Source organism: Schistocerca gregaria, chromosome 3 (assembly GCF_023897955.1).
Source record: "Schistocerca gregaria isolate iqSchGreg1 chromosome 3, iqSchGreg1.2, whole genome shotgun sequence".
Lineage (NCBI taxonomy): Eukaryota > Metazoa > Arthropoda > Insecta > Orthoptera > Acrididae > Schistocerca > Schistocerca gregaria.
Genome location: NC_064922.1, coordinates 929,735,118 through 929,752,875, shown reverse-complemented (window position 1 = coordinate 929,752,875; position 17,758 = coordinate 929,735,118). Strand labels below are relative to the sequence as shown.

The following is a 17,758-nucleotide window of genomic DNA, read 5'->3' as shown; positions in this document are numbered from 1 at the left end:
CCCATACCGCGACTTTCTCGTCGTGCAATGGAGTCTCCGCGACAGTTCTAGGATTTTCGGTAGCCCAAATTCTGCAGTTGTGGACGTTGACAGACCCTCGGAGAGTGAATTTTTTTTTTTACCTTTTTTCCTTTATTAAAACAACCATATATGTACATAAGCACAAAGCAAATTATTGAAGTGCTGGAACTGATTCAACACATTTCAATATAATGCCATTTGTAACTTACAAAATAGAACATAAATAGTAAACTGACAATAGGCTCTTCAGTCCAGACAGAGACACTGGACCGAAACGCAAACATATATATAATTGATTGTCTTAACTGGAATGACAGTTCTGTCATTTGATTCATAACTGTTCAAACACAAAGTCATTTGGAGCGCACAAACGTATAACAAGAGATGCACAGGAACATAAATTAATGAAAACGTTATAATGAAGTTAATAACACCATTGAGAAGTCGGGAGTAGTCCTAGAAACTGGTATAACCCCTTATTCGTTGTGTATTTTGTTCGCTAGATAGTCTTGCATGTGATTTGTGTCCTTACCGGCATCGAGAATTACCCTAAGCCTTGTTTTTCAAAATTTATGTCTAACATGTTAGCAAACATCTTCCTGAAATTTGGGTAACGTTTCATCTTCCAGAGCGCCGTTCTCATGTAGGCCTCGAAACTAATGAGATTATCTTCACAATTGTGGATAATGATATATGTCACAAATTGTCCTAACATCCACATCACGGTGTTATTCTTGGTGGTGGGAAAATGTTTCACGTCCGGCCAGAGCAGGATGTCGGTGCAGTGGCTGGCTGGGCTGCTGCGGGTAATCAGGCCCAGCCTCTGCTGCACCCATGTCCAGTTAATGAGATGAACGCCACAAGTGAAGCGATGGCGTAAGGTGTCGACTAAACCACAGCGGACTCATTTATCACTGTCACGTAAGACGATTCTATGCAACCTTTCATTAGTGGCTATAACATCGTTTACCACTTTATACCATGTGGACGGCACTTCAGCAGTGTGGACGGCTAAACTTATGTTGTCCCAGACTGCCTTCCAATGAACACTCGAGTATTTAAGTTCAATGGGATTCCGGACTATTGGAGATGTCCATCTTTTTAATAACAGGAACGTCGTTGGTAAATCCTGCGTGAAATAATGTCCATCAATACAGCTTACTTCAAGGAAAAACTGCTTGACATGTCGTAGTTTGTATTGTATTTCACCTACATCAATGGGTGGATGCATATCGGTGGGTTGTAAGGTTCGGAAGAGCCAACTGGTTACGCTGAGAGGTTCCCTGTCCAACAAATGAGTGATTCGTTTAATATATAACGCAGTACACTTTCGGTTAATGTCAGGCATGTTTATTCCGCCGGCCTGTCTGGAAGACGTCAGCCTGGTGAATTTCACTTTGAACAGATGCCCTTGCCAGATAAATCTATTAGAGAGTTTCATCACGTGTTTGGCCTGCATCTTGGGGACTGGAAATAGTTGGGCCATATAGTACGCTTTACTGAATATATAACTGCTGAGGAGTCGTATGCGTTGGAGAATGTTAACGGACCGCTAATTGTTTTCATAGATGGCACCTTGCATTTTATTGGTGACCTGCTTCCAATTTTTTGCATTCATTTTTAGCGGACATTTGTCGATAATCATCCCCAGAGTGGTGTGGGTTTCGGCACGCTTCGCTCAAGGTATAATAACTGCGTCGAATCCTCGAATGTCCACAAAGGTGCATTTATCGGCGTTGATTTTAGCACCGGAAGCACGACAGTACTAGTCTATCGCCAGGTCAAGACTGTAAGGCGGATGTCTCAGTGTTGTCCATCCGAGATCTGTGATCGCTTCCATGGTTTTCTGACTGACATGTGGCCGGGCACCCGTCGTGCAACAGCAAAGCATCCTGCTTTTGCCGATGTAGTCGAACACGACTCAGTCGAGCTTGAAGTTTCTTCAATGTGGTCACATATGCATCAGAATTCATGGTGGTTCCACTTGGAATAATGTCCACAAGCAAGTGTCGTTCGGGAAACACCGTAGCCATAACTTTTCCAGCAGAAGGTATAGTTTTGATTTTTTTTATTGGGTGAATTTGCATGATGCCACTCCATTGACTTCCTCTTCGACTCTGGTGAAAAATGATGGAGCCGTGTTTCATCACCTGTCACAATTCTTCCAAGAAATTCATCTCCACCTTTCTCGTACTCTTCCAGAAGTTCGCTGAATAGCGTTTCCCTTGTTTCTTTGGGAGCCACTGTCAACATCCTAGGAACCCACCTGGCACAAACCATTTTTAATGCCAACACTTTCAGTATTCTGCAAACACTTCCTTCCCCTTTCCCAACGTAGCGTGACAATTCGCTCACTGTGATGCGTCTGTCAGCAGTCACCAATTCGTTAACTCTCTGCACACTGTCTGGAGTGTGTGCAGTACGAGGCCTGCCGCTGCGAGGACAATCCTCAGTATTGCCGTGCCCGCTTTCATCGCGTAACCTGCTTGCCCACCGACTAACTGTACTGCGATCGACAGCAGCATCTCCCTACCCCTTTTCCAACCGCTTGTGGATGTTTCCCACTTTCTCGTTTTCACAGCACAGGAATTCTATGACAGCACGTTACTTCTGACGAACGTCAAGTGTAGCAGCCATCTTGAAGATATGCTGTGACGGCGCCACTCACGGGAACAGGTTGAAAACAAGTCTTTCAGGCTCCTTTTAAACTGATCTTTATGTGCAACTGAATTTTTTATGTTTACTGGAAAATTATTGAATATGAGTGTTCCTGAGTAGTGGACCCCTTTTTGAGCTAAAGTAAGTGCTTTTAAGTCCTTGTGCAGATCATTTTTGTTCCTGGTATTGTATGTATGAACTGAGCTGTTTGTTGGAAAAAGTGATATATTATTTAGGACAAATTTCATTAAGGAGTAAACATACTGAGAGACAGTAGTTAGTATACCCAGTTGTTTGAAGAGGTTTCTACAGGACGTCTGTGAATTTTCTCCACAAATAATACGTATTACACGATTTTGGACTCTGAAAACTTGTTTGACTTGAAGAGTTACCCCACAATATTATACCATATGACATTATGGAATGAAAGTCGGCAAACTATGCAAGCTTTTTCATTTTTATGTCGCCTATGTCTGCTAACACTCGAATTGGATATACAGATTTGTTAAGGCGTTTCTGCAGTTCTGTGGTGTGCTTCTCCCAACTGAATTTATTATCAAGTTGTAATCCCTGGAATTTAAGACTGTCTACCTCTTCTATCTGCTCTTCTTCATACTTTATGCATATGCTGGGTGGAAACCTCTTACAGGTTCTGAATTGCATATAGTTAGTCTTTTCGAAGTTTAATGTCAGTGAGTTGGCTTTAAGCCATTTATTAATATCTATGAAAATATCATTAGCAGATCTTTCTAGAACTACACTCGACATACTATTTATTGCAATACTCTTGTCATCTGCAAACAAAACGAACTCTGCTTCTGGCAGTGTAACTGATGAGAGATCATAAATGTACACAAGAAAAAGCAATGGCCCTAAGATGGAGCCTAGTGGGACACCACATGTAATTTCTTCCCATTCTGATGACGATTGATGACTTAATTCACTAGTCCCTTTCATTGCCACCCTTTGTTTCCTGTTAGCGAGGTATGACTCGAACCATTTTGCAGCACTGCCCGTGACACCGTAGAATTCTATTTTATTTAAAAGGCTGTTATGGTTCACAGTGGGAAGGATGTATCTATACACTGTAAAACTTTCACACATCCAGAAAGAAAACAGAATTTTTTTAAAAAAATAGTGTGCATTTCTTTTTGAGTGACCCTCGTAGTACCAACTAAATTGGAGTTTTGCTTGATACTCTATCGACATACCGACCTGAGTGCCTGACATCTGGAGGTTGGGGCACTAGCATTTCCCATAAGAGCGCATTCGACGGGGAGCGCTCCTTTTATTTCGTAGGGCACGACTATCACGTTACGGCCAGGACGAAGAAAACATCGTTCTTGTGCAACGCAGACAGGGGATCAAGTTGATTCCGTTTTTCTAGATTTCCGGAAAGCTTTTGACACCGTTCCTCACAAGCGACTTCTAATTACGCTGCGGGCCTACGGGGTATCGTCTCAGCTGTGCGACTGGATTCGTGATTTTCTGTCAGGAAGGTCGCAGTTCGTAGTAATAGACGGCAAATCATCGAGTAAAACTGAAGTGATATTAGGTGTTCCCACGGAAGCGTCCTGGGACCTCTGCTGTTCCTGATCTATATAAATGACCTGGGTGACAATCAGCAGTTTTCTTAGGTTTTTCGCAGATGATGCTGTAATTTACCGTCTAGTAAGGTCATCCGAAGACCAGTATCAGTTGCAAAGCGATATAGAAAAGATTGCTGTATAGTGTGGCAGGTGGCAGTTGACGCTAAATAACGAAAAGTGTGAGATGATCCACACGAGTTCCAGAAGAAATCCGTTGGAATTCGATTACTCGAAAAATAGTACAATTCTCAAGGCTGTCAATTCAATTAAGTACCTGGGTGTTAAAATTACGAACAACTTCAGTTGGAAGGACCACATAGATAATATTCTGGGAAAGGCGAGCCAAAGGGGGCGTATAATTGGCAGGACACTTAGAACATGCAACAAGGCCACTCTCTGTTAGAATATTGCTGCGCGGTGTGGGATCCTTACCAGGTGGGATTGACGGAGGACATCGAAAGGGTGCAAAAAAGGGCAGCTCGTTTTGTATTATCACGTAATAGCGGAGAGAGTGGCAGATATGATACGCGAGTTGGGATGGAAATCATTAAAGCAAAGACGTATTTCGTCGCGGCGAGATCTATTTACGAAATTTCAGTCACCAACTTTCTCTTCCGAAAGCGAAAACATTTTGTTGAGCCCAGCCTACATAGGTAGGAATGATCATCAAAATAAAATAAGAGAAATCAGAGCTCGAACAGAAAGGTTTAGGTGTTCGTTTTTCCCGCGCGCTGTTCGGAAGTGGAATGGTAGGGAGATAGTATGATTGTGGTTCGATGAACGCTCTGCCAAGCACTTAAGTGTGAATTGCACAGCAATGATGTAGATGTAGGCAATGCCGTAAGTTCCGATCAGAAGCACGGACAAACTGCAAGTCTTTTTTCGTGACAGAAAGGTCACAATTCATAGTTACCGACGTTAAGTCATCTAGTGGAACGGAAACTATAGATGGGGTTTCCCAAGGAAGTGTCACAGGCCTTTTGCTATTCCTAATACATAAATATAAACGATTTAGGAGCAGCCCTTTAGACTGTTTACAGATGACATGTTTGCCGTCTAGTATGCTCGTCAGAAGATCAAAACAACTTATTAAAGTGATTTGAACAAGGTACCTGCATGGGGCGGAAATTGGCTATCGACCCTGAATAATAAAGTACGAGGCCGTCCACGTCAGTGTTAGCAGAATTCTGTGAAATTTAGGTTAGGCCGTAAATCACCTACGTTCAAACTTTGCCGATTCAACCAAATATCTCAGTTACTTGTTTACAGTCTTCATCGTAAATTTGCTATGTAAATGATGTATCTATATTAAGTACACTGTGGTTATAGAAGACCCAACTGTAGCTGAAACACAGGTGTAACGAAGCGAATAGAAAGCCATAGAAATCACAGCACTTATTAACGTCGTACAAGAAATGTATTCTAGCTTTCAAATTTTTGAATATTTTGCTTAAAAACAAATTTTGTTTGTATAGCGGATAATAAATTTGTGTTATTTAATAGAAAACAAATAAGAGGACCCACTCCAACGAAACTTGTTGGGACAGAAAAGAGAAAAAAGCTGTGTTTCATCAAGGCGCGACCTGTTCAGAACCAAATTTATTAGCGTTACGTCTGTTATCTAATGTACTTCTACGAACTATTTCTCACTTGCTTCCATCTTCCCCGATTGTCATTGTGATTTTCTTACCATTTACGTTGTGAGTTCTCCGTATTTGCACGTTACAGAAAAAAACGTAAAAATTTAAGTTTTTGTGGCGTCTGTTTTGTGCAGTACAACCCAAAATTTTTTTGGTAGCTACCACGTGAGCATACCGCTGTGCGAGTTTAGCTTACGATTGTTGTTGCTTCTACATCTGTACTCTGCAAAACAACTGTTAAGTGCATAGCTTAGGGTACTTCCCATTCTACCAGTTGTTTGGCTCTTCCCCTCTGAAAGTCGTTCTTAAGCCGGGTTCACACGGGCAACAAAAGTATCACCACTGCGAATGGCGAAATGCAGTTGCTATGTAGTTGCATGTGTGAACTCCTAGTTTTCGATAGCGCCATTTAAGAAGCGCAACGTTTGTCACGCCACAAAAAGTTGAACTTGGTTCTACTTGGTTGCGCCATTTTGCCTTCTCCACAACCGAATAAAGTCATTTGATTGCTACCACGCGGCTGGATTCAAACCTTTCTAGTACGTATTCGTTCGCAGATAGTGCTTTTGTTTGTGCGTTTGCTATTAATATGTCGAAAAAGTGGTCAACAGCGACAATTACGAGATTCTTGGAGGTTCATCAAGAACGAGAATGCCTATGGGAACCACAAAAGCGAATCATACAAAGACAGAAATTTGAGAGACGCTGCATTAATTGAAATAGTAAACAGTATGGGTGAATATGTGCGTGGAACTAATGTAGCTACAAAGTTAAAAATTCGAAGCTTTCGAAATGCTTACATGAATGAACATAAAGTACTGAAATCACTTAAGAGGGGTGCGTCCACAGACGGTATTTATAAACCCAGCCTTGCTTGGTTTGAAGCTGCAGACCGGTTCTTAAAACATATAGTCGAGACAAGAGAGACGAAAAACACTTTGGTAAGCAATCTTTTACATTTATTACGTTTCCAAAACATCTTATTTAGTAATATGTACAGCCGTTTGATCAGCTGATACAGGTGACGCCATTTTGCAAACTGCGCAATTACGAAGAATTTGTGGCGTCCCGTGTGAACGGTAGCTCACAGCGCCACTTCAGAATGACTTGACTTGTGGCGATACTTTCGTTGCGTGTGTAAACCCGACTTTATAGCCCACTGCTAAATATTTAGGTGTGAATTACAGACTAATCTTGGACATTTACCACTATGTTTACGTGTAGGTGTAATAAAGTATACAGCATGATTCGGCTGCCACCACTGCTGGATTTTATGCAGCCCCAAGCACTTGAGTGTGAACTGCAGAGTAATCATGTAGATGCAGATGTAGAAGCAGCGCTGACGCGGTCTGTTCGTTCCCACAGGTCGACCATGGTGGGCGGCGACGTGGTGGTGGCGCTGTACGACGCGTCGACGGGCCAGTTCCGCGCCGACGACTACTACATGTCGGCGACGGCGCAGTGCGACGGCCAGAACGGCGTCTGCCCCGACGAGCGGCTGGGCGGCCGCAACGACGTCGTCGTCGTCTCCGGGCGACGGACTCGCGGCGTCACCACCGTCATCTACAAGTGAGCTCTGCGGCCGCTGCCCTCTGTCCATCCCGCGCAGCGCACTCTGCGCCCTACGCGGCGTCCCATTGTTACACGCTAACTCGCAGCGGGGGGAGACCCTGGCACACACAAACGGAGACCCACGTACAGGATGTGTCGTAATTAACAGCGAAAACCGACACGGGATAAACTATACTGAACCGTGAATTTACTTTCAAAATCTTTTCTTAGAGAATTTACTTTATTTACTACAAAAGCAAAGCGAGGATAATGGAATGTGGTCGAATTAAGTCGGGTGATGCTGAGGGAATTAGATTAGGAAATGACACACTTAAAGTATGTAGGGAAGCAGCCTACTCACGCATTATAAAATTCACTTAAGTCTTTCCATTGTGTGCCAGCCTAGTCCGCTGTAACTAGCGCTGAAGTCATAAATGTTGCGCAATACTTTAAAAATCAAGTAAATAACCTGAAACGTTTCTAGCATGTCAGGAGTAATACTAAATCAGTATGTGTTGAATATTAGTTCAATAACTTTAACCATTTTCGAAATTTGGACGTTCTTCTGTAAAAATCATTGGTGCAACAGAAGAGAGCTAGAAACTTAAAAATTTATATTTAGATTCCTTTTGCGTAATTATTTAGTAGAAATAGTATTCTGGATCACACAAATTAAATTTTAGTTGAAATTCATGATTTTCTGGTTTTTGTCTTAAAAATTAAGGAAGCAAGATAGATTAAGTAGGCGAATAAATAAAGCTAGGATGTTTAAATTTAAATAGAAGGGAGATCCACTATAATCAAAGATGTGAGAAATTTCAACTGAATAATTATAAAACTATAGCTATAGCGTATCTCCAAAGAGCAAGTTCAGAGTTCGTCTGCTGTCTCTAGTGCAATGAAATTAATTCTCTCGCCCAAAATATTTGACTTAGCCACGTCAGACTTTTATTATGATCACTTACCTGTGTGCTGATTGCAAATTTAAATTGAGAGCTTCATCGGCCATCAGCAAAGGAAGCAATGATTTATTTGATAACTTAAAAGTGGTGCATTAGCAACCCAGCAGCTAGTTGGGAGAGCGGATTTGATCAGGCGTTCCCTTAGCCGTCCGCACCGCGGCTTTATATACAAGAATGCTGCACGAGGAAGGAAAGGCCCCAGTTCTCTCCTGACGCTGATCAGCGCACCACCTGTGCCGGGAGTCGCGTCGCGTCGGTATCGTTGATATAAACAGCCTCGGATGCCGTAATAAGTTTCTTGGTATACGCGTAACCATGAAATCGTTTTGAAGTGAAGTGTTACTTCTGGGATGACTTTAATGCTCTATCTTCAGTTTGCGTATGTCGTATTTTCAGGTGCTGCTGCGGGACAGACATTCTACCATTATTTAGCGTGGCGTTTGAACATTATCTTCAAATTATGAAGAGCATTCACTTAAACATTTAATTTGAACAGTTATAGTGGCATCAGTGCACTAGACTCTGAACTGCTCTGGTAGATTGATGGTGTGGATTCTTTTTGGTCTGTGACTTTCAGAATATAGTGAGCATTTTAGAGAGAATGGTTTTTGATTATGAATCCCACACAATCTCCTAATTCCTCAGAGCGATAAGCTGTAGCTATAAATGTATTTCTCAGTTGAAGTGGGCACTACGAATTCTAATTACAGGCTTCACGTTTTGTTAATCATTTTCTGGTTGTCAATATTGTAGTTAGAGAGCCAGTGTTAAGAACGGCAAACAACAGCATTAAATAAATAATAGGAACATTTAATAACAATTATTCCACCTGCTGCCCCACGAGTAGTAAAAGTTTTGTTATTTGGGGAGCAAAATAACTGAGGATGGTCGAAGTAGAGAGGATATAAAATTTAGACTGGCAATGGCAAGGAAAGCGTTTCTGAAGAAGAGAAATTCGTTAACATCGAGTATAGATGTGTCAGAAAGTCGTTTCTGAAGGTATTTGTATGGAGTGTAGCGATGTATGGAAGTGAAACATGGACGGTAAATAGTTTTGGACAAAAAGAGAATAGAAGCTTTCGAATTGTGGTGCTACAGAAGAACGCTGAAGATCAGATAGGTAGGCCACGTAACTAATGAGGAGGTATTGAATAGAATTGGGGAGAAGAGAAGTTTGTGGCACAACTTGACAAGAAGAAGGGATCGGTTGGTAGGACATGTTCTGAGACATCGAGGGATGACAAATTAAGAATTGGAGGGCAGCGTGGAGGGTAAAAATCGTAGAGGTAGACCAAGAGATGAATACACTAAGCAGATTCAGAAGGATTTAGGTTGCAGTAAGTACTGGGAGATGAAGAAGCTTGCACAGGATAGAGTAGCATGGAGAGCTGCATCAAACCAGTCTCAGGACTGAAAACAACGACAAAATACTAGCGATTCATCAAAAACATTAACACATTTAATGACACTATGCGAGCGTGGAAGTAGTTGCCAGTAAGTAACTGATGAAAACAAATTAAATTTCGTTCAACAAAGGGAAATTTTATTCCTAAAAACACTCTTGTAAAAAAAAATTATTATAAGCAGAAAGGACCCTCCAAATATCAAGTTACAATTTATTCAGAGGCAGAAATAACTTTTTAACTGTATGAGCTTTTGAGCTGAGAACCTTGCCACTCCCTTTTAACATGGCCGTAGTTACGACCCCCTCACAACAACCTCTGAAAGGCTACACTGGCGCAAATCTGGAACATACTAGATCACTTTAAACTAAAAATTTTAACAACTCACACAAACACACAAACTATGCACCCCATAGGAGGGATGGAAATGGTACAAACACCAAACACTTGCATTAGAAAAAAAAAAAAAACTTGCCACCGAAAGTGCAACTTGCTTTTAAAAGAAAATTCGTACAGTAGAAGGGTGGCAACTTTATATACTAAAATGACCATTTAAATAAAAACCCATAAAATCCCGTTTTACTTAACGTGTACGAAAATGCTCTACACTATACATATACCGCCTGTTAAGGTGACAGGCAAGATAAAAACACATTTGAGATATTCGGCCTTTACACCTTGAGCAATAAATTCGTTAACACCGAATCCGACAAACATGACAGAGGGAGCTATTAACGTACGGCAGACCGACAGACAGACACTAACTGCCTAACAAATGCGGACGGGAGACAGACGAGCAAGCTGGGGACGAGAGACTAACCAAGAAAACATGTATAATTTGACAAGTAAATAAAACAACATATCACGAAACACTTAACTTCTAATAACCTGTGATGCCTGGCGGAGACCTGGCGCAACACCCCCAAATCGCTCTCCCGAACCGTCCGCTGCCAGGCGCTTCAACGAACGCAGGAAGGCGCGCCGATCTCCCGTCTCACGGCGCCGCAGCTTGCACCGGCCAGACCGAAGTCGTGGGTTGACTCCTGTTGCTCTCGTGTCGGCAGCAAAGTCACTACCCCTCGCTATACGGCGCGGCCCACTGGACTCACGTGGCGACCTCACATGCGCCGACGCTCATGACGGACAAGTCATCCTTTGTCCCAGTGCGCGACCGACCAACCGATCGATCCAACCGCCAATGACCGTTGCCCGAACAAACTCGAGCAGACTGGCGGCCTAACACATACTGGCACTTCGGACGGCAGACATACACTGACTGTCCCACACTGAGCCGGCTGACCAATTGACCAGACTCCCTGAGACTGACAGACTGCCCGACTGGCGAGCTCATAGCGCCCCTTAAATGCACGTGAACAGGCAACCTTTCCCCTTTCCCACCAGATGGAGACACCAAAGCTGCGATTGCCACAGCGGCGCCAACGCCAGAAACGTAGGGCGACTGGTTCACACTACGCGCTACGGCACGCTCTTTAAAACAACAAATTTTTACCACGGCTCATATACTTTCACACAGGACACAAAATTTAACTTAACTTTTGTTGATCTTAAGTTTTGAATTCCGTCCTTCAATAGGGTACTCCCTGTTGACCTACAGTCATGCAATTTGGCAAGAAGCAAGCTTTCATAGTATAAGTAAAGGAAAACATCCTAAAATTGTTGATTTGTAATTATGTAACACGAAAAATTATTTTTTGTCATTTTTTATCTATCTGTTTGTCTGTCCGTCTGTTAAGACCCTTTTTTCTGGTGCACAGGTTGGAGTATCAAATTCAAATTTATGTCCCTTACCAAGGTCTATGTTCCCTTGGTTGTGTAAAAACTTTAAGCTATTAAGTCAGTTCAGTCAAACAATACGGCTTTTATGTCACATATTCTGATACTCGAAAACTCCCTCATCGCAACCTATAGGGTACTTCCCCTTGATCTATAATCGTGAAATTTGGCAACAAGTAAGGATTCACAGTACAACAGAAATAAAAAATCTAAAAATTCTTAAATTGTAATTATAACGTTTAGAAGATATCTTTTTTCCGTTACAACATACATTCCAGTCACCATCGGTCAAAAGCCTGTAGACGAACATTGCTACATGCAGTGAGTGAGTAAGTAAAAATTATTACATCAGATTTTCCATATGTCTTCTTAAGTATCATGCTCGTTTGTTCTATGGACTACCAAAGAAAAGGGAGATAAAACTAAGAAAAAATATGACCGTGGGAAACGCCTGGCCATTATTTATCGAAGTGAATGAATGAGCAGTTTACTTTTATTTTAGATCTTCTCAAAACAAGGATATCCTACATCACTCTAAAAATAACTATTGTTGGACATATCTTTGGTCAATTTCGTGTTCTGCAGGTCATTTTTTTCATTAAGTGTTATTATACTAACAAATAATTTCTTCTTACATAGTGAAATAGAAACAAAAACATTCGAGTATACATTGGCGTGCAGAGAAAACGTTTGCGAGAGGACTGCCAATTGTAAATCTAATTAGGCTAGAAATTCACCCATAGCCTACCTTAAAAAGAAATACAATACTACTTCCACAAGTTATATGTTACAATTTACTGTACGCTCGTACCTGTTAAAGGACGTGTTCCACGTGCCGTCCTCGCATTGACAATCAATAATCCACCCGTCTCTGCAAAGAACTATGAATTATCACGCGCAGATCATCTCGTAAAGCTTCACAAAACGACACAATTCACTGCTCCTGTTCTTCAATGATATCATTGGGAGTGTGGCAAATTTCTCTTTTAAGGAGACTCCAGACACAAATATCTAGGTCTGGTTTGCAGCTGTGTTACCCATTCCGTGGAGGAAAAGTATCCACCAAATAGGTTAAATTTTTCCCCAACTTTATTTGTAGATTAAGTAAAGTTCGGGAAGAAATTGTAGACCTTTGGTGGATTCTTTTCCTTTGCGAAATTAAGGACACGTGATCTTGTAGGCCAATGTACAGGCTCTGCCCGACGTATCCATCTTGGATCATATAGGAACGTTACCAGTCGTCTTACGTCAGCAGTAAAACTGCCGGCGCCCCTTCATGCACGACCTAATTCCCAATGTTTCGCAAAGGGAACGTTTTCAAGTAATCCTAGAAGCGGTACATTATTGCAGTGCCTGTGTTGTTAAGAAGTGTTACCTGCAGAAGTCGTGATTAATCAAACATTTTGACACAGCTGTTGCTGTTTTTGATTATTTGAAATGTATCATCATAGCTGCTCTTGCTCCTCATACCAAGTGATTTGTATGTTTTCATTACACTATCTATCTGTTAAACAGCTCTTCCAACTCTTTTTGCCGTGTCTCACAAAGTTAGTATCGTCGTCAAAGCTCAAAGTTTCGAACTCTTCTTCCTGACCTTTAATTCCTTTTCCAAATTGCTCCCTGGTTTCCTTTAATGCTTGCTCAATGAACAGACTGAAAGACATTGGAGACAGCTCACTATCTCGTCTCACTCCTTTCTCAACCATTGCTTCCCTTTCATTTCATTCAACTCTTGTAATTGCTTCCTTTTCATTTCATTCAGCTCTTGTAACTGATTTGTACTTCCTGCACAACTTTTGTATAACCTTCGCTCCTTGTATTTTATCCCTACTGCATTCAAAATCCTAAAGAGCGTACTGCAGTCAACATCTTCAAAGGGCTATCGCTATTTGTGTTAAAAGGTGATCGCAAAACTCGCTGGTTCGCTTCGCGTTGTGGTGTGTAGCTGGTCACGATTGTTGCTCACTAAGCGGGTGTACATTGAAGTAAAAGGTGATACACGCAACACGTGTGCTCATATCCTGTTACAGGCGACCTCTGCGCACCAACGAGCCGGTACACGACCGTGCCATCCCGTCGCAGGGCGCTATCTCCGTCATCGCTGCAATCGGGCCACTCAACACGCGCAAAGAAGCCAATGCGCATGCGCCCACGGACAAGACCGCAGGTATTGCACTCTGAGACCTTCGTTTATTCTCTGGTATATAATCGAGGTCCCATCAGTAGACTTCCAAATCTGCAACTCCCGTGGATATACTTATCGGCCGACCGTTGTGACCGAGCGGTTCTAGGCGCTTCAGTCCGGAACCACGCGGCTGCTACGGTCGCAGGTTCGAATCGTGCCTCGGGTAGTGTGATGTCCTTAGGTTAGTTAGGCTGAAGCAGTTCTAAGTTTAGGGGACTGATGACCTCAGATGTTAAGTCCCATAGTGCTAAGAGCCATTTGAACCATTTGATATAATTTCATCCGAAGTTGCAGATCAACAGCTTCATATGATGTCTCAGAATACGCTATAGTCAAAAATTATGTAATGTTTGTTTATTACTAATCACTAACCTAAATGGTTCAAATGGCTCTGAGCACTATGGGACTTAACTTCTGAGGTCATCAGTCCCCTAGAACTTAGAACCACTTAAACCTAACTAACCTAAGGACATCACACACATCCATGCCCGAGGCAGGATTCGAACCTGCGACCCTAGCGGTCGCGCTGTTCCAGACTGTACCGCCTAGAACCGCTCGGCCACCTCGGCCAGCGTACCTAAATAAACACTTCTTTAGGATGCACTCTAATAGCGCTGCCTTTAGTACTGCCACAGAATCATTACGCAGAAACAAAAATACTGAGTCATCTGAAGTGACGCGCAGCTGTACCTCTAAAACCAACCACAGCTTGTCACTCCAGCCACCTGCCGGAGTGGTCGAGCGGTTCTAGGCGCTTCAGTCTTGAACTGCGCGACAGCTACGGTCGCAGGTTCGAATCCTGCCTCGGGCATGGATGTGTGTGATGTCCTTAGGTTATTTAGGTTTAAGTGGTTCTAAGTTCTAGGGGACTGATGACCTCAGAAGTTAAGTCCCATAGTACTCAGAGCCATTTGAACCATTTTTTCACTCCAGTCACTCTGCTAATGACTGCTGAGGCAGCTTCTGCTATAAAGGTAACTTGCCTAGTAATTCTTATTGTGTCGACAATGGTGTGTCAGAATTACAAAATTACTTTTGACTCGTATTGTGTTTCTCACAATTTCAATTTATTACCGGCAGTGATGCAGGTTCAGTGCAAGCCACACTTGAGGGATCGTCACAATTATTAGTTCTGTTTGCATGAAAATCATTTTATACTATGTTGATATAACTGGGTTTGCATGGGGATAGAAGGGCTAAAACATATAAACACAGAAGTTACTTATAATACCAAATTACAAATTGAACTGACCATTATTGATATGTACGAGGGGCAGTCTAATTGTAATGAGACACAGGGGAAAAAGGTAATTAAATTGTTTATTACACTGATGAACAAAAATCGCAACGCCAAAAAAATAATTAATGTAGAGTAATGAAATTTCAGAAATAGCTAACATATCTAATCAATTAACGTTGCAGGATCACAAGTTCATGTAAGCGCCAGATAAGCCATTGCAAATGTGAAATGCTGGTACGTTAACAACAGGTGTAACCCCCAGAATGTTGGATGTAAGCCGGCCGCTGTGGCCGAGCGGTTCTAGACGCTTCAGTCTGGAACCGCGCCACCGCTATGGTCGCAGATTCGAATCCTTCCTCGGCCATGGATGTGTGTGATGTCCTTAGGTTAGTTAGGTTTAAGTAGTTCTAAGTTCTAGGGGACTGATGACCTCAGATGTTAAGTCCCATAGTGGTCACAGCCATTTGAACCATTTTGTTGGATGTAAGCATGCAAACGTGCATCCAATGTGCTGTACTATAGTGCGTTTAAAATTAGTTGCGACTTTTGACGTTTGGCTCAGCGTAGGTGATATGATGCCGTTGCCCAGGTAACACCATTGGCTAGCCTGGTTTCCCCTACCACGCTGACTGCAGTTCGGTTGGTAAAGCGCCGCTATTGCCACGCCGTGGGTAAAGAGTAGTACCACGTGGTGTCACGCATTAGAGGCACCTACGTTCATTAGCTGACGCTGTAAAGTGACATTTTCTGGCGTCGAAGTGGTCTACAGTATCCGTTCTGTCGCTGCATTAATAATAACAGTGAAGCATATCTGAACACGAGATTCGCATTATAATTGGGCGTCCAAGAACACGTTCCCCTGCTGTGAATATAATGTTCCGTCGCAATATCTTTCTCCGAATTCGGCAATAGTAACAGAAAACACGCAGTACCACTCGGCTGTGATGGATATAGCTCCAGCAATGCAGCGGAGGAAAGCGGTTATTTTTCTCTGGATACAAAGTAATGTTCGATTGGATAAAGTTGAACCTAGCTTGTATAAGGCGAAGTTAATGGAACTTGTAGCTCTGTACAAGCTAAAAACTCCACGCTATCAGGTCGTGAAAATGGCTTACCCTAAACAGCACAGTTTAAACAGGCTTCCTCCGCATCATGCTCATTTAAGTCCGACTCAGAATATATGGCATAGGTGAAAAGCAATGTGGCAAAAAAGAACAAGAAATTTACGCTAGGCGAGGTTGAAATGCTGGCAAAAGAAGCCATTGCAAATATTACATCACAGGATTGGTCTCAAGTTGTCAGCCATACCAAGAATGTAGTTAAAGAGACATGGATTCATGAAGGACTGAGTCGAGTTTTGAGTAATACGTTACTTTTCTTGCTGCTGTGTCAACATCTGCTTCTTTTGTGTAAACACAGCAGAGTTTACAGGTATACGTCTCACTAACATTCTAATGCAGCTGGAATTGTTGCGCAATGTTAAAACGCCGTATTATTAAACTAGTAACTGAGGGCGAGACTTACCAATAGTTATGAGAAAGCCCATTGTCAGTATAAAAATAAGTGTGCTGCTTCTTCACTTATATTATAGCAAAACTCTCGAACTTATTTATTTACCTGACAAGTACAGTGCTTATCTAAGAAAGACCTGACTGGATTAACGGAAGATGCCCATCAAGTCCAGCTCACGTGAGAAGTAGTCAAATGGAATTTGAAGTTTTGCTGATAAGGCACCTCAGTACTGACCCTACCATATACCCTCAGGAGGTATACTAGTCTCCAAACTTGCAAACAGTCCTTTGACATTATGAGAAACTTTTTAAGGAGAGGCCTAGTTTTCCAGACTTCTCATTGAATTTCTAAGGCAGATGCTGCGAAAAAGCGGAAAGCATTTGTAAACTGGATGTGGCAGATAAAATATCTTTACATAATGGTGATCAGATTTTTTTATGTAAACAACGGGACTTTTCTGAAAACAGAAATGAAAAAACGGGGTAAAACTGGGCACTACTTACGAAGAAGGCATACCTCATGTATGTCAGTACTGCTTTAATGAGACAACGGAAACACGTTTATACACGCAGACAGACATTTATTTTAACAGTGCACTTAAAAACAGGCATATCATAATACTGAATCGCATTCCAATGGAACAAGTTTTTCCAAGAATTCTACCAAAATTTAAAATATATAAAAAAACAGTAAGTATTATCACAGACAAGAAGTACTTGCTGAATATGAACTTTTGGCTTCTGATCCACGAAAATCACTATTAACTTTGTACGCTACTTATGAGAAAACCTGATAACTTGCAAGAGTTTTGGATTGCTTAATAGCAGATTTTAGAATTCCTTACAGTTAACGTACTGAAAATGAGTCTTAACGGTTGCGATTGCTTGAACAGTTTCAGAAGTAAAACAGTTGTTTCATCAGGCCAAATAGATTTACCAATTCAAAAGACTCTTGTCTGGCACGGCAAGAGCTAAACACACGGGTAGCCCTATATTTATACATGAAATGTCTACATTTTAAATACGTGGAATACTTCACACCATCTATTACCAATATCCGCATTATTTTTTCCCATTCTTCAAGTTTCTAGAAACAGTTTTGTTTACGTGCCCTAACTCACCGAAGAATTAATTATCTTCATTTACCTGAATCGTTGAACTTGATATAGAAATTTTCAATATTAGGCCTATGCAACAAAATGAT

General features: G+C 41.8%; 1 protein-coding gene across 1 annotated transcript in view; it reads left to right on the top strand.

The window, feature by feature from the left end:
* LOC126355813 (protein Skeletor, isoforms B/C) overlaps positions 1-17,758 on the top strand; it is a 647,689-nt gene that overhangs the window by 563,935 nt on the left and 65,996 nt on the right. Inside the window, exons 8-9 of the mRNA XM_050006254.1 lie at positions 7,274-7,477; positions 13,649-13,785. Coding sequence (XP_049862211.1) covers positions 7,274-7,477; positions 13,649-13,785 — 341 coding nt within the window. The remainder of the gene's footprint in view (positions 1-7,273; positions 7,478-13,648; positions 13,786-17,758) is intronic.